The sequence below is a fragment of the Sebastes fasciatus genome, chromosome 16 (assembly GCF_043250625.1).
Source record: "Sebastes fasciatus isolate fSebFas1 chromosome 16, fSebFas1.pri, whole genome shotgun sequence".
Lineage (NCBI taxonomy): Eukaryota > Metazoa > Chordata > Actinopteri > Perciformes > Sebastidae > Sebastes > Sebastes fasciatus.
The window spans coordinates 15,726,700-15,744,889 of NC_133810.1; the positions used below are offsets into that span (position 1 = coordinate 15,726,700).

The window sequence follows — 18,190 nt, forward strand, 5'->3', positions numbered from 1 at the left end:
CCTCTTTTGTGGAGGAGAAAATTACTTTTTTCTCGTAAAGTTATGACTTTATTCTTGTAATATTACAACTTTTCTTTCTTGAAATAGTATGACTTTATTCTCATTAAAATACGACTTTTTTCTTGTAATATTATGAAATCTCAGATTTTTTTCCCTCAATGTGGCCCTAATACTCCGTTGTATAATATATGATAGTAAATTGAATATCTTTGAGTTTTTAAATGGAAACAAGTAATTTAAATACATCCTCCTTGGGCGCTGAGAAATGTATAATGGGTATTTTTCTGTATTTTCTGACATTTTATAGACAAATGACTTCGTCACTTCAAATTAGGGCTGTCAATCGATTCAAATATTTAATCGTGATTAATTGCATGATTGTCCATACTTAATAGTGATTAATCACAAATTAATTGCACATTTTTTATCCATTCAAAATGTACCTGAAAAGGAGATTTGTCAAGTATTTAATACTCTTATCAACATAGAACCCCTTTTCTTTCACATATCTAGAGGTGAGAGGTCAAGGGACCCCTTTGAGAATGGCCTTGCATAAGTTTGGAGCGTTATTTAGCCTCCTTCACGACAAGATAGTATGAAGTGGTTGGAGTTTTCTAGTTTCAGATGATGATGATGGATTTTCACTCTAGTTTTAAAACTGAGCCCGCTACGACCTAAAATTTGCAAGTTGCGTTAATACGTTAAAAACGCTAATATCGCGTTAACTTTGACAGCCCTACTTCAAATCAATCGATAATGAAAATAATTATTAGTTGCAGCCCTATTTAGTTGCTGTACTTTGGTCAGGGAGGCCATAAAGTAACCACCTAACCAATATGACTAACATATACCATGCTGCTGCGGTGCCCAACAACATAAAGCAACATCATCTTCATTGCTTACTACAGGTTGCACATGTCTACACGTTGCTATGGGGGATGTTTCTTTGTCAGATTGTTTCATTTGAATAGTTTTTAGAGGCCAAAAGAGCTAAAACAATCCAATATTTCTCAATAAAAAGCAAATATGAAGAAAAAAAAAAGGACATCATTTGGGGTAATTTTGGGGTCCTGACCCCATGATGGGGAAACACAGGCCTACTATACGTACAGGGCACTGACAAATATGACATTACATTGTCTACCTTGCAGGTGTATATGTAATGATTTATGTAGCCTACCTGTTAAATTCCTTTTTTAATTAAGTGTTTCTGTTACGTTTCCTCTCCAGTATGCCATGGTAGTCACCTTTTTACTCTATCTTTCCCCATCTCCTTGTTTAAAGATGAACTTCAGCACAAATGCCCATTGCAGCAGTCGCACTAGCAAAGAAAACATTCCAACTTCAAGCAAAGTAGAAGCACCGCAGGCCCAGCGAGCCAAGCAGCGGACAGCCTTCGGTGTGTTGTCAGAAAACGAGCTGCGTGGTCGATCCCTCAGCCAGGTAACTGAGCATTACATTTGTCATTTTCGATTCAATTCCCCCTCACAGAACTTTCACATTTCAACTTAATGTGGCAATCATGTTGACCCATTTTTCTCCACAGGGAAGCCAATTTTCCAAACACAGTTCAATCTCGGACAGCTCCCAGCTCGCCTTCCTTGGCCGCCCCTCCAGCTCCTGCTATGATGTGTATGTCGAGGAGGCTCGTGAAGTTGTTCTTGAGGCTTCTGGTCAAGAAGTGGTGTCAGACAGCTATTACCTAGACAGCAAAACCGCTGCCATGCAAAATGAAGATTTGAGGCTCCTGCTGGAACTGAGTTCAAGTGAGTTTGGCAAATACAAAAATATCTACCAAGACTTTTTTTTTTTTCTTCTTCTTCAGTCTTTATTATCTTTATCCAACTGCTGTTCACTCTTGCAGGTTCATGCCAGGATGCTTCTATGCAGTCTGAAGCAGATCAATCCCTGATGTCAGAGGAGGTGCTGTGTGTTTCCGAGTATGCAGAGGAAATTCACCTGCACTTGAGAGACAGTGAAGTGCGAAATTATCTGAATCATTTCTTTCATATTACTGTGCATTAAATGCTTTGTAGTAATGAAGTTTTGCTCTTCAGTTCACTGCAAATGATAACTGCTTTTGTCTCTAATGCCAGATGAGGTCCAGGCCGAGGCCAGGCTTCTTAGAGAAACACCCAGAGATCACCAACGGCATGCGGGTCATCCTGGTGGACTGGCTGGTGGAAGTCGTCGAGGAATACAAGCTGCGTTCTGAAACTCTGCACCTCGCCGTCAACTATTTAGACCGCTTTCTCTCCGGCACGGCATTCGTGAAACGGGGGAAGCTGCAGCTGGTCGGCACGGCTGCGTTGATGATTGCTGCGTAAGTATGTTTAGAGATTTCGTACGTTTGCAGTCCAGTCATTGATCTGTCAAAAGCATCTAGTGATCGTGGTAAGAATCCACCTCATGGAGTAACATTGACGTGATGATTCATGGCAAGAAGTATACTTCAAGTTTATTTTATGAAGTATATTTAAGTAAAGTTTAGGTATATTTTCCCCAAGTATACTTTATTTAATAAGTATACTAATATCAATGTACTAGTAGTATACTTGTAAATGTACTACTTCAATACTTCTTTGGACTAAATTCTCCCACTTTTTAGTGTATAAAAGTATACTTTTAAGTTTACTTTCAAGTGTAAGAATAGTATACTTTGAGTACACAACTAGTTTACATCTAAGTTTTATTTTGAACTGCAACTATGGATAGATAGATAGATAGATAGATAGATAGATAGATAGATAGATAGATAGATTCTATAGTATACCTATACTATAGGTATACAGATACTACTAGTTTAATAGTTTTTATACTGCAAGTATACTTGTATATACTTGTAGGCTATTTTATATTTCATGAAAGTACACTTTATATATTTTAACTTATAGTACTTAGCCAATGATTTATGTATTACATAAAGAGACTTGCACCTTTTGCTATTTGACTTGATGTTTTGTGATGATAACCAAAAAAAAGTTTTTTTTCGCATGCCTCCACGATGAACGAAGAATCCAAAAACGTAGAAAATTCTTGATGAATTTAAGTAAATTCATTACAAAACATCCGTTTACAAACTCTCACTACACACTTTAATAGGCTACTCTATCAAAAAGTGAGCATGACTACAAGTTGACCTCCATGTAGGCGGGCCTATTAGGCAAGAAAATATGTAATATTATTAATTTATACCTAATTATACTTTTCTTAAGTATATCTCTATCAAAATATTAACTACAAGTATAAGCCAAGTATACTTAGACTTTTCTGTGTAGTTGTCAGTATAAGCCAGGTATACTTAGACTTTTAAGTATACTTGTCAGTATGAGCCAAGTATAGTTTTGGTAAGTATATCTCTGATAAGTATATAAAAAGTAAACTTAACTTAAACTAAAAGAAGAATACTAATAGCACACTTGAATAGAGTTATTTTTGGTAACGGGAATTTACAAACTGATGTCGCCTGATCTGTCACCTTGTAGAAAATATGAGGAGATCTCCCCTCCTGAGCTCAACGAGTTTGTGTACACCACCGACAGCACCTACTCCAAGAAGCAGCTGGTCCGGATGGAGCACGTTTTCCTCAGAGTGCTGGCTTTCAAGATGGCAGCCCCCACCACAAACCAGTTCCTTCGCCTTTTCATGTCCGTCCACTCTGTCTGCACAAGCACAGAGAACCTAGCCCTGGTGAGCAAATCAATATCTCAAATGTCAGCCAGATTATAGATTTGTGCCCCACCGCCTTTTTGAAGTTACAGTTTTCCATGTCCATTGATCATATTTTGATGTTTTTTTTTTTCTGCTTCTAGTATGTAGCAGAGTTAAGCCTGCTGGAAATTGATCCATTCCTACGGTACACCCCATCTATAGTGGCAGCTGGAGCCTACTGCCTAGCCATTTACACTGTAAACAAATCTCTCTGGGTAAGTTTGTCCACATCATTAGTTTGAGTCCCTTTTTATAAGATTTTTTTTGCCAAATGTGACTTTTTAGGCTACTTTTCTTTTCATATTTTAGCCTGATTCCTTACATGCCTTTACCGGTTATGCCACGGCTGAAATTATGCCTTGCATGACTGACCTCCACAAGCTATACATCAGTGCAGAGAGTCGCCCACAACAGGCCATCAGGGAAAAGTATAAGAGTTCAAAGTAAGGCGTAGTTTATAGTTTTTTAATTCATTTTAAAATATAACTAGTGTATGTGAACTACAGAGCAGTAATTTGCAGATTGTTTTTAATGCATCCAGTTTTCAATCTCTAAATGAATGTCTTTTATCTCTCCATTTACAGGTATTGTCGTGTTTCACTGATCACTGCACCTGCTGTTCTGCCGTTCCTTCCCTATGAATAAATGCCCAACCCTTCTTTGACGCTACTGCCAGAACATAATTAGATTGAGAACAAAACGAGCACAGCTGATTCAACAGCCAATCCCATTTACAGTATGCCACACTCATCAGTCTGGACACCTTAATTACCGTGAGATTTTCTTTCATATAGTTTATGTAAATAAACAATAAATTATTTTTAATAAAACCTACTTCACGGTTATCTTTATTATCTCCAGGGGGCAATTTGGTTCACAGCCAGCAGTAATAAATAAACATCAAACAAAACAAATAAAACAACAAATACCAACACAACGTACAATTTCAAAGTGTCATTTACAAGGCTGATATAGCAGCAGGAATAAATGACTTTTTGAACCTGCCTGTTCTGCATCGTGGCAGATTGTATCTGCGCCCTGATGAAAGCAACATAAATTCACACCACAAGGAGTTTGTGATTTGTGACAAGATTGATCAGGCTTTCTTCGAGGACCTGACCTTACACAGTTCATGGAGGCCGTTCAAGGAGGTACCAGCAATTTTGCTACACACCTCCACGATACCCTGCAGGCGATTTTTCTGTTTAACAGAAAGTGACCCGTGCCTGCAGATCAAAGGAAGGTAAGAACAGATTTGATAAAACAGTAATTAAAACATTTTCATAAAAGTGTTGTCGACATTAAAACTGCAAAGCTTACGATAAAAGTGCATACGCAGATGTGCTTTTTTACACACAGCATCAACCTGGGGCTCAAGGCACAGTTTGTTGTCGATCACAGCACTGAGATATTTGTACTGCTGCACCAGTTCAACAGCTTGATTGTCTATCACAACACGGGACTTCACGACTGAATACTTAAATACTTGCAGGTAGGGTGACCAGGTGTCCCACTTGACTGCACAGCATTTTTATCCCTTTTTCCGTCTCCCACATATTGATACTACTGTATGTCCCACATTTTGATCGGCTCTAGTTTTCAAAAGTCAAACCACTGCAGGACAGACGCTTTTCTAAAATCTGACTTTTATCCAATGGATGTGAAGAAAGCAGGGAAGACTGTCATCATGTGGGTTAAGTGCAGGTTAACCTGCTTTGGGGGAAAAGTCACAAGCTATGCAGATTTAGGAAGAATATGATGGAAACTACCACGAAGGAAAAGAAAGCTACAACAAAGACTGTTAAAGTATTTATAACTGGGTGAAGCCGAAAGGAAGGTGATTCTCAAAGAGTTCTTGCAAACTTTTTCAACCAGATGTCCCACATTGTCCCACACAAACATACTCTTTGTCCCACATTTGTTTTTTGTTGGGATCTGGTCACCCTATACTTGCAGGTGTTCATGCAAAAGTTTTTTTTAAAGCAGGTAAGTCATTCAATTGAAATATATTTAGTTCATAATGATCTTTAAATCATGAATTACAGCATCTTTCATATCTTTTTAAAGTGATTTTATAATATATTCAAACATTTTCGTGAGTTTAATATTGCATGCAAAGGGATTAAAACAATATGTATTAATGTATTTTTTTGTGATAATAATAATTTTAAGATTTGAACCTGTAGCGTATGAATTTTATTTTGAAAGTGTTGGTCGGAAGCCGTTAGTGTTGCTCTGTGTGTAGCTGCTGGCCAGTGGGTGCGTCACATTAACATAGTGAGGGAAGTGAACACATGGAGATATATGCAGGTATTTTAATAACTTTAAAAGTACAGGAGAACTGTCGAAAACGGAAGTAAGGACTTTCTGAAACCACTTATTTATTTATTTTTCTTTCCCAGGATATTGAAGTTCAAGGTAAGTCACATTTAAGTTCATCAGTTCATCAAGTTGTCTGAAAAGGCAGCAGCTATTATCTGTTTTTGATATATTTGATACTGAGATGAAGAATACATGTATTATTTTAAATGTAAATCTACTGTCTAGATAGGACTTATTCTTAAGAAAGCTCAGAGGGAAATCCTTGGTCTTGTTGTTCAGGTTAAACCTGATGGGTTTGCTCATGCTTGCTCAGGCTTTACAACCTGTCATAGCAGCCAACAACAACAACATTACAGAGATTCTTCCTCACAATAGTTCATCTACTCTGCTGTACTAATGCGTCCAGAGTAGGCTACCTGTTTTCACACCTGTTTTAGCTGCATATCTTGGTGACAGGTACTGTTTCTGTCTCTGTCTCTCTGTTGCCTAAATTCTTTACTCATGTTGTTTTATACTCGAAACTATCCCCCATCCAATTAACTGAAGCGATCATTTTCAAAACCATTAATTATTATTTATTTATTTTTTATTTATTTATTATTTAATAATAGGACTGGGCAATATGACGATATATCCTGAAAAATGTATATCATATACAGTATATTTTTCTATATCGTTTCTATCGTGATATAGGCTAGGCATATATATGTACTTATTTTTTCTTTATAATTTCATTTAAAACTGTACTGTTCATTTTGCACTCTTAAAATTAATTTCAATCAGTATTTAATTCAAACAGGAGTACACAAAAATAGGCTTTACCATGTGGTTACTTCATATACTGTATAGAAAACATGTTATATTGCGATATACGCTCACCGGCCACTTTATTAGGTACACCTTGCTACCGGTTGGTCTTCTGCTGCTGTAGCCCATCTGCTTCAAGGTTCGACGTGTTGTGCGTTCAGAGATGGTATTCTGCATACCTTGGTTGTAACGAGTGGTTATTTGAGTTACTGTTGCCTTTCTATCATCTTGAACCACTCTGTCCATTCTCCTCTGACCTCTGACATCAACAAGGCATTTCCGTCCACACAACTGCCGCTCACTGGATATTTTCTCTTTTTTTGGACCATTCTCTGTAAACCCTAGAGATGGTTGTGCGTGAAAATCCCAGTAGATCAGCAGTTTTTGAAATACTCAGACCAGCCCGTCTGGCACCAACAACCATGCCACGTTCAAAGTCACTTAAATCCCCTTTCTTCCCCATTCTGATGCTCGGTTTGAACTTCAGCAAGTCGTCTTCACCACGTCTAGATGCCTAAATGCATTGAGTTGCTGCCATGTGATAGGCTGATTAGCTATTTGTGTTAACAAGCAATTGAACAGGTGTGCCTAATAAAGTGGCCGGCGAGTGTATATCGTTATCAAGATAAGAAATGACCTGTATTGTGATAGAAGATCTTGGCCATATCGCCCAGCCCTATTTAATAATACTGTGTGTATATTAGGGCTGTGTATTGGCAAGAATCTGGCGATACCTATCATGATACAGGGGTTATGATTCAATATATTGCGATATATTGTGATACTGTAAGTAAGGCGATATATAGTCTATTTTTTTTTTTTTTAATCAAATTTTAGGACCACTGTCATATTATAAAGAACACACCAACATATGCATAAAAAAAAAGTAAAAAATGTTTATGCAATCAGAACAGCGGGATCTGAATTTATCACAGTTCCAACATCCAACATCATAGCTACTTTGAGAGGGCACATACACTAAGAGGGTGCATCTCTTTTGCAAATGAAATAAAAGTATTTACTGAGTTAATCTTTGCATGTAAACTATTAATTAAAAATCGATAGTGTTTTTGAGAATCGATACAGTATCGCAAAACAAAATATTGGGATTTCCCTAGTGTATGTATATACTGTATATATATATCGATAAATAAAAACCCAACCTGACTCAGTTATCTACATATTTTTTAGGATTATTGTTAAAACTGCAGTTGCAACTTTTGTGTTACTTTTGAGATAGCCCTCTTGACTTCCTCTCTGCCTCCATTCTTTCCTTCATAGTTTCTGCATCCCGTCTACTCCTCAGTATGACTGAGCCTGCTGAGCTCCTGCTCATCAAGGACCAGTATGAGTTGGCGTTTCATTCTCTGAGCCGTGGGCTGGCTGCCGAAGAGGCCGGGAACAGAGGGGAGTGCCTGGTGTATTACAGGAAAGGTCGACAGCACCTTACCCAAGGAGTGGAAGTTCCCACTGGGGGGGAGAGGCAGCAGGGGGCGATCTGGGACACGGCCAGGCATCTTCAGCAGAGGATGAGGGACACTCTGAGGACTGTCAACGCCCACCTCTCTGACCTGGCGACCTCTCAGCTGATGGCAGGAGGCCAGAGGGGCCGCCTGTTGATGGATCTTCCTCCCAATCTTTACCCAGACCTGGCACATAGCAGCCAGCCTCCCCAAAGCTCCCTCCACCATCTGTACCCCACCATACCCACCACCACCACCCAGAACACATCCCCAAAAGTCCCTCCCAGGCCTGCTTCCCCCGCTGTTCAGCACAAACACATTCTCCCTGCAGCGGCTCCAGGAACTGTAGCCATGGCTAACCCTGGAGACCAGCCTCCAGCATACACATCACAGCCAAGTATCGGCCACCGCAGTCTGTCTCTTGGTCCTAATGGAGGCGGCCTCGGGCCAGCAATGCAGACCGGGGCAACAGCTGGAGTGAATGGAAACGAGCTGCTTTTCATCCCCTCTGGGGTGCAGATGTTTTTCGTGGCACCAAGCGGGCAGGTCAGCTCCCTGACCTATCCAGGCTTCCTTCGCATAATCGCGTTTAACAGTCAGCACAAGGATTCCACTGCTGGAAGTCCCTCAGCATATCTACATGTGAGTCTACAGTATGTTATAATAAGTATCTGTATGCATTTGGGTGTGGGTTTATCAGCAAAGCAGTTGTTTTGGGTGTGTGTCTTAGAGGTGAGTACGGTATGTGTGAACAGCAAACTACCCCAGGTGAAACCACTTCATCACTATTAGACCAGTTTTAGAACTAACTATGAGTCATTGTGTTGGTATATAGTGTATAGAATGAGTACGACAGTAGTCACAAATGTTATGCTTCCAAATGATGGTGTTGTCTTGGTGATGATGACCACTTTGAGTTTGACAACATGCACACGTTATTATAAAGCAAGTCAAAACTGAGCTTTAAAAGTTGACTTGGATTCAGCATTTTTTCAGATTTTCCTTAGTTGCACTGAATTTGTTAACTGATTAGGGGCTTTACAATTAGGGTCAACTAGGGCTGACCCGAATGCTATGAAGCTTTGACCGTTGTCATGGTAATCGACATCCAAATCAGTATTCGAATGCTTCGTTTTTTTTAGTTTTTTTTTATATGTAATAATAATGTATAAATCCCCAAAATAGCCTCTGAAATAAGGAATAACCCCACAACATTATTCATATTCAACATTAGTCATTATTAGTTATTCTCAGACGGATATCCCTGTTTGTTGTGTGTACAGTAGTGCGGCAGCGACACAGTCCCGAAGCTTCGAATACCTTTGAATATTTCTCACCGAAGCTTCGAAGCCCAAAAAAAGGTATTCGGGACAACCCTAGTTGCAACTAATGATCATTATTTTCATTAGTGATTAATCTGATGAATATTGTTTTCATTTGTTTATTAGTTGTTTGGTCTATAAAACCACAGAGAATAGTGAAAAATACCTGTCACTAATTTCCTAGAGCTGGTTCAAATGTTGACCAACAGTCCAAACACACAAAAATATTTAGTTATCAATAATATAACACAGAGAAAATCCTCACATCTGAAGAAGAAGAAGCAGTGATTTTTAGACAACTTTTGCTTGAAAAATATTAATTTATTTTCAGAATAATGTTGAGTCAATAGACTAATCAATTAATTGACTTATTATTTCAACTCCATTTACGATGTTTTCATTGCCTTTATACACTAGAGGAGATTAATTAGCCAGATGCTAAAACACTACACTTTTTTTCTAACATTGTTGAGAATATACTCAAGTAGGGCTGCAAGTAACGATTATTTTCGTTGTCAATTAATCTGTTGATTATTTTCTCGATTAATCGATTAGTTGTTTGGTCTATAAAATGTCAGAAAATGGTGAAAAATGTCAATCAGTGTTTCCCAAAGCACAACATGACATCCTCAAATGTCTTGTTTTGTCCACAACTCAAAGATATTCAGTTTACTGTCATAGAGGAGTAAAGAAACCAGAAAATATTCACATTTAACAAGCTGGAATCAGAGAATTCAGACTTTCTTTTCCTTAAAAAAATTATTCAAACTGATTCATGTTTTATCAAAATAGTTGGCAATTAATTTAGTAGTTGACAGCTAATCAATTAATCATTGCAGCTCTATACTTCAGTGATGTGTAAATTAATTAAATTGAGCTGTCCTGTTTTATTTATGTTTGAGCAGTATGTCATAGTTCCACTATGCCTTAAATAAATAATAAAAACAATGCCTACTGTATATTCTAGGAAATGGATTTCCTCTATTATCATGCTAATAGAATACAACTATTGGAGGGTTGGCAAAAAGTGTCATATAACTTTTATGGCACAAGCTCCCATCCATAAGTATGACTTTATCTGCTACCTCTGTGTTATGCATTTTTATATTGAGTCAATGTAGAACATATTTAGTAACAATAATGTATTCTGGCACCTCTACAAAGCGCGTATTATACCATCCAACCCATGACTCTGTTTCCCTGCTCTTCTGTATTCTGGCCCCGCTTTGTTTCCCAGCAACACAATGGTCCCATTAACAGATGACTCTGCTCTTCTGTTGTGCTGCTGGTCAGTGTCCTGCGCCCTCGCAAGGTCACTCTGTCAGCTGGCATACCAGCGGCACGATGCAGCAGCAAGTCTGTATCTGTATTATGTCTGTGTGGATGACTGACACGAGTCCTGATGGGGCTAAAATCCTGTAATGTGTCTTTGAGTGGGGTAAACATTGGGTCAAAAGGAACAGGGGACACTGTGCCTGCTGGGAAATGACGGTGCATTTTTGTGCCCGTTTGGGTCTCATAAAAAAACACCTTTTACATATGAAGTTAACTGGGAAAATAGCATTAGACATGGGATGATTTTCAGTTCCCATCTTTGAACTGGAGAAACAAGTAAGGACTCAACAGAAGTCCTGCTTTTATGAGGTTATTGCTAAGAATAGTGGACGTTAAGTGTATGCCACTAGTTTTAATTCAAACCAACTACAACTATGATCAGTCAGAGTGAATGCAACCTTCTTTGGTAATGAGGCTACATACAGTATATGATGACCTTCATCATTTCCCACCCTCCTTATTTTCGTGTGTCTTTGTGTTTTCAAGGTGTGCGACTGGCTATACCCGCTATCACCGGACATTCCAGTGCTACTGGCTAACTCTGGGATCTTCATGTTCCCTGACACCTTGTCGGAGACGCCAGGGTCCTACGTGGGCATAGTGTTGTCCTCCGAACTGCCTGCTGTCCACCGAGAGACGTTTCAGGACGTCCTCTCGCAGCACGCTGACCTCAGGGTCCAGGTCAGTCTTTACTGTTAGTAGGGAGCAGATGTAAGGATGGGTAAACATGTGATTTAGAACAATATATTTAGACTAGGGCTGTCAATCGATTAAAATACGTAATCACGATTAATGGCATGATTGTCCATGATTAATCATAATTAATCACATTTTTCTATCTGTTCAAAATGTACCGTAACGGGAGATTTGTCAAGTATTTAATACTCTTATCAACATGGGAGTGGGCAAATATGCTTGCTTTATGAAAATGTATATTTATTATTGGAAATCAATTAACAACACAAAACAATGACAAATATTGTCCAGAAACCCTCACAGGTACTGCATTTAGCATAAACAATATGCTCAAATCATAACATGGAAAACACAAGCCCAACAGGCAACAACAGCTGTCAGTGTGTCAGTGTGCTGACTTGACTAGGACTTGCCCCAAACTGCATGTGATTATCATAAAGTGAGCATGTCTGTAAAGGGGAGACTCATGGGTACCCATAGATCCCATTTTCATTCACATATCTAGAGGTCAGAGGTCAAAGGACCCCTTTGAAAATGGCCATGAAAGTTTTTCCTCGCCAAAATTTAGCGCAAGCTTGGAGTGTTATTTAACCTCCTTCACCACAAGCTAGTATGACATGGTTGGTACCAATGGATTCCTTAGGTTTTCTAGTTTCATATGATGTCATCTTCACTATAGCTTTAAAACTGAGCCCACTACAACCTCCGAAAGATCGATAGCGTTAACGTGTTAAAGAAATGACTGCCATTAAAACGATTTTGCCTTAATGTCTTAGTAACGCGTTAACTTTGACAGCCCTAATTTAGACTGTTTTTCTGTGTTTGGAGAGAAAAGCAGGGTGTTGAAATTTAATTAATAATGACAACACCTTCTTGTACAGTGAAGTGTCTCATAGTGTCACTTTTCTCTCTTGGCACTTCAAGAGGAACAAAGCAGTTGTTATGTTATTGTTAAAAACATTCTTAGCCAGCTGAGTCATAACTCATACCTGTTTGGGTGTATACACATTTTAAAAGCATCTTACTGTGTGTCCTGTCATGATAACTCTGTAGCAATATGACTTAATGACAGGGTCCAGAGGGGACGGGGGTAGAGGTCATCAACCTCAGTGAGAAAATCCCCCTTGGTCCCACGAAAGAGCTCGGAGAACTGACAGTGGGGGGGAAGGACAAACCACCACTTCCTGGATGGAGTGAGAAGATGGCACAAGGGATCTTGACAGGTGTGTTTCTGTGAGCCCTAATAAAGGAAAAAAAATAAATAACCAAATATCACTACAATGTTGTACACAGACTGTATATACAGTAGATGTTCCTCTGTCTGACCACTAGATGGCACTGTTTACCATTGCATCAATCTCTCCTGAACCGGATTGAGTGCTGCAAGGAAAACTTCGACCAACCACCTCTTAGTGGATATTTTAACAACACAACACTCAATGATATTGCTAGTTAACGTTTAACACCCAAGGTATTTCTGTCTGTAGGAGCCACACGGTTGAGTATAGGGTTTGTAAAAGGAGCAGAGGCCACTGGTAGGGCCATTCATAAAGGAGCAGCCAAGATCCGGGACCACATCACGCCTGAGGAAACCCCTTCAGAGGTCAGCCCAAAGGTCACCAAAGGTCTGAAAGCGGCTAAACAGGCCACCGGGGGTGCTGTGAAAGTCAGCCAGTTCTTGGGTAAGTACTTTTAAGGAGCAGTGTGTAACATTTTGGGGGATCTATCAGCAGAAATGGAATCAAACACTGGTTCTAGAGAGAGCCTTTCAAGTTTTTACGTTACCTGAAGGCCACTGTAGTTCTCCGACATGCTTGTGAAACTGCGGTAATGTGAGCAGCAGAGTACAAAACCGTGGTACCGTCAGCCGCCGTCTGACTTCCGTTGCTCTTAAAGTAGTGTTATTATGGTAAGGATGGCCTCTGGGTTACCACGGTTTTGCATTTGGCGGCTTACGTTACCGCAATCTTGGAAAGGGAGGAGTGAGCGGAGGGGTATTCAGTTGGCTGCAATCTGCAACCACGCCCCTAGATGCCACTAAACTCTACACACTGCACCGTTTAAACCAATATAGGAAGGATTATATTGGCTACAATGATGATAAAAATACAAAATGCTTTTGGCTGGTAATCAAACTTTTCACATGGCTGAAGAAAACTCTGATAAACTTGATCTTCTTTTCTTTTTTTTCTTTCAGTGTATGCCATTAGTCTCCTATACTGTAACTTAATATGGCTGTGTACCTATATATGTGTATATATGTTTACAGTTAATGGAGTGAGTTCGGTGGCAGGGCATGTGGCAGATAAGATGGCCCCCCATGTGAAGAAACAGGGTGCTAAACTGGTCCCAGAGTCTATGAAGAACAAAGATGGCGGCCCGTCCAACTGGGATGGAGCCAAGTTTGTGGCAGTCAGCAGTGTACAAGGTATGTACCAGTATAATGGCCATTTTAGGATCAACATAAAGTTACACTATTCACATACAGTATATCCTCATACATTCATACTTGCCAACCTTGAAACCTAAGCGGATTTCAAGACCTAAGCGGTGGGTCTTGGGGTCCTCCCCCAGAAAAATTTGAGTTCAGAGACTTTGTTTTCTGCATTCTTGTGACTTTTAAAGAATGAAAACAACAAAATATTAAGTACACTGCAACAGCATTTTTATGTTAAATAGACCTACTTTTAATTTTACTTTTAATTCTCAGGAAAGAAAATTTAATAATTCGCCCATTCTAGCTGAGCTAAACAACTTTGTAACCATTGTTTTTCTCATTGAAACATACTGAAACATACTGAAACATACTGAAACATACGCTGGTGTGAATTTGTGTGAATCTCTAGTATAAACTAGGCTAATATTAATCAGTTTTCATTTATTCATAAAAAAATGTTCCCCCTGCTCGAGTATTTCTTTCTCTTAGTACTCTCCATTTCTCTCTCCGTCTCTCACTCACTGAAGGCCCTTTTAGACATAACAACGTGACAATAGTACCACTGCGCCATAAAAGCCATTATTTCTAAAGGCTTGCTCCGCGCCATGGCGGCTTTTCTCTGCGTCGAGCAAAGCCCAACTTTGGGCACTGCAGCTGTGAGCGCAACTCAACTGCGTTGTGTCGCAGGCATCTCTTCCACTGGGAAATGACATTTGGTGTAGCTGTATTGTCATCTGGGTAGAAACAGTAGGGCTTATACATGCTGTAAAGTGCCAGAAACAGGTTGGGATAACGAAAAGGAACATAAGTTGGGAGAAATACAGGAGAATTGTGACCCCCGGGGGGAAACCAGGAGAGGGCAATGAAAAACGTGAGTCTCCCAGGAAAATCGGGAGGGTTGGCAAGTATGCGTACATTGTCTTACATTGTTGTTATATCATTAGCTCTATGTAACGTAAACAGTTAAAATATTGAGTCATGATTTGGCATTTAAAATATTTGGGTGATCCAAGTCTTTCAAGAGTACTCAAATTTTTTTTAATTTACATCCAAACCAGGTTTCTCTACCATTTGGAATAGTCTGGAGACCGGAGCAAAGCTTGTTGGCAAAAGCGTTTCAGCAGAAACTGTCACAATCATGACGTACAAGTAAGTCCTGACATTTCCCATTTACACTTCTTCATTTAATAGATAGAAAATGTTCTGATTTAATAAACTATTCTAGATCTTGTTTCCAACCTATTTCTGAATCTCTTTGGTTTCTTTAAACAACAGTAGAACACTGGATCAGAAACCAGCCTACTGTGTTGCTTTCTTCTTGGTACGTTGGGAAACTGATCTGCTTTCACACCTGTTTCTTTTCAGATTTAAGGGCTTAGAAAATCTATTAAAAATGTCCGGCAACATATGACTGCCCGGGGGAGTAAAGGCAAAGACTTGTGAACTAACAACTGATCAACTCTTTCATGTACACTCTTTCATTAATCTAGATCAAGTCAGAAAATAACCCACAATAAGACATTTTTCAAATCTAACAGCTAACACAGAATTGTCTTTTTGTTTCATCAAACTAACTTTCTTTGATTCATTTATATCTAGACATATGAAGTATGTGTTTTGGGTTCTTTTTTGACGTGATGTTTAAGCTTCTGTTATGTTTGTGTCTTTCTGGGTCTAACTGCTTTTGCTGGGTGATGCTGCTCTTGCTGTTCATACTATCTGTAGCCCCTCTTCCTGGTTTCTTGCCAATAAAACTGCTACAAAGTGAAATCTGACTGTTTTTCTTGACCTTTTAGTGTGTTGATGTGAATTTCAACAGTACCAATATCATATATCGCATTGCTCCAGCATTTCAGTTCTGTACTCATTTATTTTTCTTGCACCAAAACAATGTTCCCTAACCCACCTAACCATATTATTCGTGGTGAAGGTACGGTAACGATGCAGGCGAAGCTACAGACACTGCTGTCAAGTCAGTGATCAATGTTGGTGTGACCGCGTACAACATTGACAATCTGGGCGTCAAAGCCATCCTGAAGACTGCAGCGAAGAAGACGGCCAAGGCCATGGCCAAAAGCTCGGGAGAACAACCAACAGAAACGGAGGGGAAGGAGGCTCAGAAACGAGAGCATCAAGCAGAGACGGATGGGAGGGAGAAGCAGAAGAAAGAGGAGGAAGAGAAGATGACATAAATTCCAGTGGGGCGTTTTAATGCTTTGCTTGAAGGTTTCTGTCAGATTGATGGATCAACTCCTCATTTGCACATTTATACAACGAAATAGGCCACTCATCTTCTGAAGTGGATATTTAGTTGTATTAAAGGTGCTTTTAATCGGATTCAGCCACTAGATGTCGCATTCTCCCTTCCATTGCATTTACTTCACAACAAGTTTTTGCCAGGCACTTAACTTATCAATCTCAGCCATTTATCCATTTTTTCCACACTAACTGATGACCCAGAGATACCAACGTTGTTTCACTATTGGCTCACAAGCCTTGTTAGAAGGGGGAACCGAACGTCAGATATCTTCCATAGAAATAAACAAGAAACATTCATTTTTGGACTAACCAAATTTCTTAAAATTATTCATTCACAATCATAATAATTGTTTTCAGGAAAAGCCATACTTTTATTCGGCACCTTTCTAAAAGCTGTGGATGTATTTTCAATCATTTAAATACATTATTTATTTATTTAAAATATTCGTCTACATAAAATTTTTAGCAATAGCACCTTTAATTATTAATGTTAAAACAATGAGGAAAAAATATTGGAATTAGCCTTTTTTTATATATTATTATTGCTTTTACCGTTTCTGTTTCTGTTTTTTTTTTTTTTTTTTTAAAGCACTATATTAAATAAATTTATTATTATTATTATTATTAAGTTAAAGGGCAAATTTAGATCAAGGTTAGCTGCATTGCTTTGTGTTACATGAATTATTTTTGTAGTAGTATTCTAGGCAAGTTTTGTAGCCTATATGACAAAAAAAACACTATATTTTACCAGTAAACAGACTTATAGATTGACCACCTGTATGTATGTATGTATGTATGTATGTATGTATGTATGAAAGCACAATAATAATGCAAAGCAAAACACACAAATGTTGTACATGAAAAAATATGAATGCACATTTTAACCAGTTGAATTTTTATATTGGATGTTTCTCAAAAGGTGTTTTTATGGAGGGACAAAAACAAAGATCCCCTTACAAAAAAAGTAGTGTACTTCAACTTTATTTTATGAAGTAAACTTAAGTAAAGTGCAAGTATATTCTCAAGTATACGTACATATGTAATAAGTATACTAATATCAATGTACTAGTAGTATACTTGTGAGTGTAGCACTTCAATACTTCTTGGGACTAACTTGGCCCACTTTTTAGTTTATAAAAGTATACTTTTAAGTATAGTTTAAATGTAAGGGTAGTACACTAAAAACAATTTAAATCCAAGTTGTATTTTGTACTGCAAATATAGTCTGAACTATACTACAAGTGAACTTGCAGGTATCCCATTAATTTACTAGTTATATACTTGTAGCCCCTTTTTTAGTTTATGAAAGTACACTTTAAAGTATACTCACAGTAAATAGTTTAATAGTTTTTACTGCAAGTATACTTACATTTTCTTAAGTGAACCTATAGTACTTAGCCAAATATACTTTTCAGTATAAGCCAAGTATACTTGGACTTTTCTGTTTACTTGTACAAGTATACTTAAGTGTAATATTGTTAAGTTTATCTCTGATAAGTACATACAATCTGAAAGAATACTCTCTTATTTTAAGTTTAAAAGAAGTATAGGCTACTAATACCACTTGAATAAACTTTTTTGTCAGGGTCAGCTGTCTACACAGACGTGCTGAGCTCTGCTGCGTTAATTGCACGTAGTATTTTCCAATTATAATAAATCAACCGGCATTTATAGGCCATTAATGTTAACTGTTGAATTAAGAGCTCGGTATACAGAGGAAGTCAATTTTCAGGCCTAATTAAGCGCGAAACGAGCTCCATAAAATGGCTGATGGCAAAAGAAAAAGTCAGCGCATGTGACGAATATGTAATTTACGAGTTATATTTATTCGTGCGCTG

General features: G+C 38.5%; 2 protein-coding genes across 6 annotated transcripts in view; both read left to right on the top strand.

Moving 5' to 3' along the window:
* ccna1 (cyclin A1) overlaps window positions 1–4,545 on the top strand; it is a 27,497-nt gene extending 22,952 nt beyond the window's left edge. For all 3 annotated transcript variants that reach the window (XM_074610958.1, XM_074610959.1, XM_074610957.1), the window contains 8 exons: window positions 1,285–1,443; window positions 1,547–1,766; window positions 1,865–1,980; window positions 2,097–2,323; window positions 3,486–3,690; window positions 3,813–3,926; window positions 4,021–4,154; window positions 4,296–4,545. In XM_074610958.1, coding sequence (XP_074467059.1) covers window positions 1,285–1,443; window positions 1,547–1,766; window positions 1,865–1,980; window positions 2,097–2,323; window positions 3,486–3,690; window positions 3,813–3,926; window positions 4,021–4,154; window positions 4,296–4,356 — 1,236 coding nt within the window. In that variant the 3' untranslated portion in view covers window positions 4,357–4,545. The remainder of the gene's footprint in view (window positions 1–1,284; window positions 1,444–1,546; window positions 1,767–1,864; window positions 1,981–2,096; window positions 2,324–3,485; window positions 3,691–3,812; window positions 3,927–4,020; window positions 4,155–4,295) is intronic.
* A 308-nt stretch (window positions 4,546–4,853) lies between these two features.
* On the top strand, window positions 4,854–17,239 carry sparta (spartin a). 3 transcript variants are annotated; one of them, XM_074610955.1, is made up of 8 exons: window positions 4,854–4,954; window positions 8,122–8,945; window positions 11,447–11,641; window positions 12,729–12,879; window positions 13,144–13,338; window positions 13,926–14,084; window positions 15,152–15,242; window positions 16,024–17,239. In XM_074610955.1, the coding sequence occupies exons 2-8, from the start codon at window positions 8,148–8,150 to the stop codon at window positions 16,283–16,285; spliced, it is 1,851 nt and encodes a 616-aa protein (XP_074467056.1). In that variant the 5' UTR covers window positions 4,854–4,954; window positions 8,122–8,147; the 3' UTR covers window positions 16,286–17,239. The 3 variants fall into 3 exon arrangements, with proteins under 3 accessions (XP_074467056.1, XP_074467054.1, XP_074467057.1); XM_074610953.1 differs by lacking the exon at window positions 4,854–4,954 and adding an exon at window positions 5,966–6,129; XM_074610956.1 differs by lacking the exons at window positions 4,854–4,954; window positions 16,024–17,239 and adding exons at window positions 5,970–6,129; window positions 15,459–15,868.
* Window positions 17,240–18,190: the final 951 nt, after the last annotated feature.

Bases quoted from the DNA above. Each gene is read 5' to 3' on its own strand.
- sparta (XM_074610955.1), top strand. From the start codon at position 8,148: ATGACTGAGCCTGCTGAGCTCCTGCTCATCAAGGACCAGTATGAGTTG. The intron at 12,880-13,143 runs GTGTGTTTCTGT...TTCTGTCTGTAG, and splicing joins GGCACAAGGGATCTTGACAG to GAGCCACACGGTTGAGTATA. The intron at 15,243-16,023 runs GTAAGTCCTGAC...TTCGTGGTGAAG, and splicing joins GTCACAATCATGACGTACAA to GTACGGTAACGATGCAGGCG.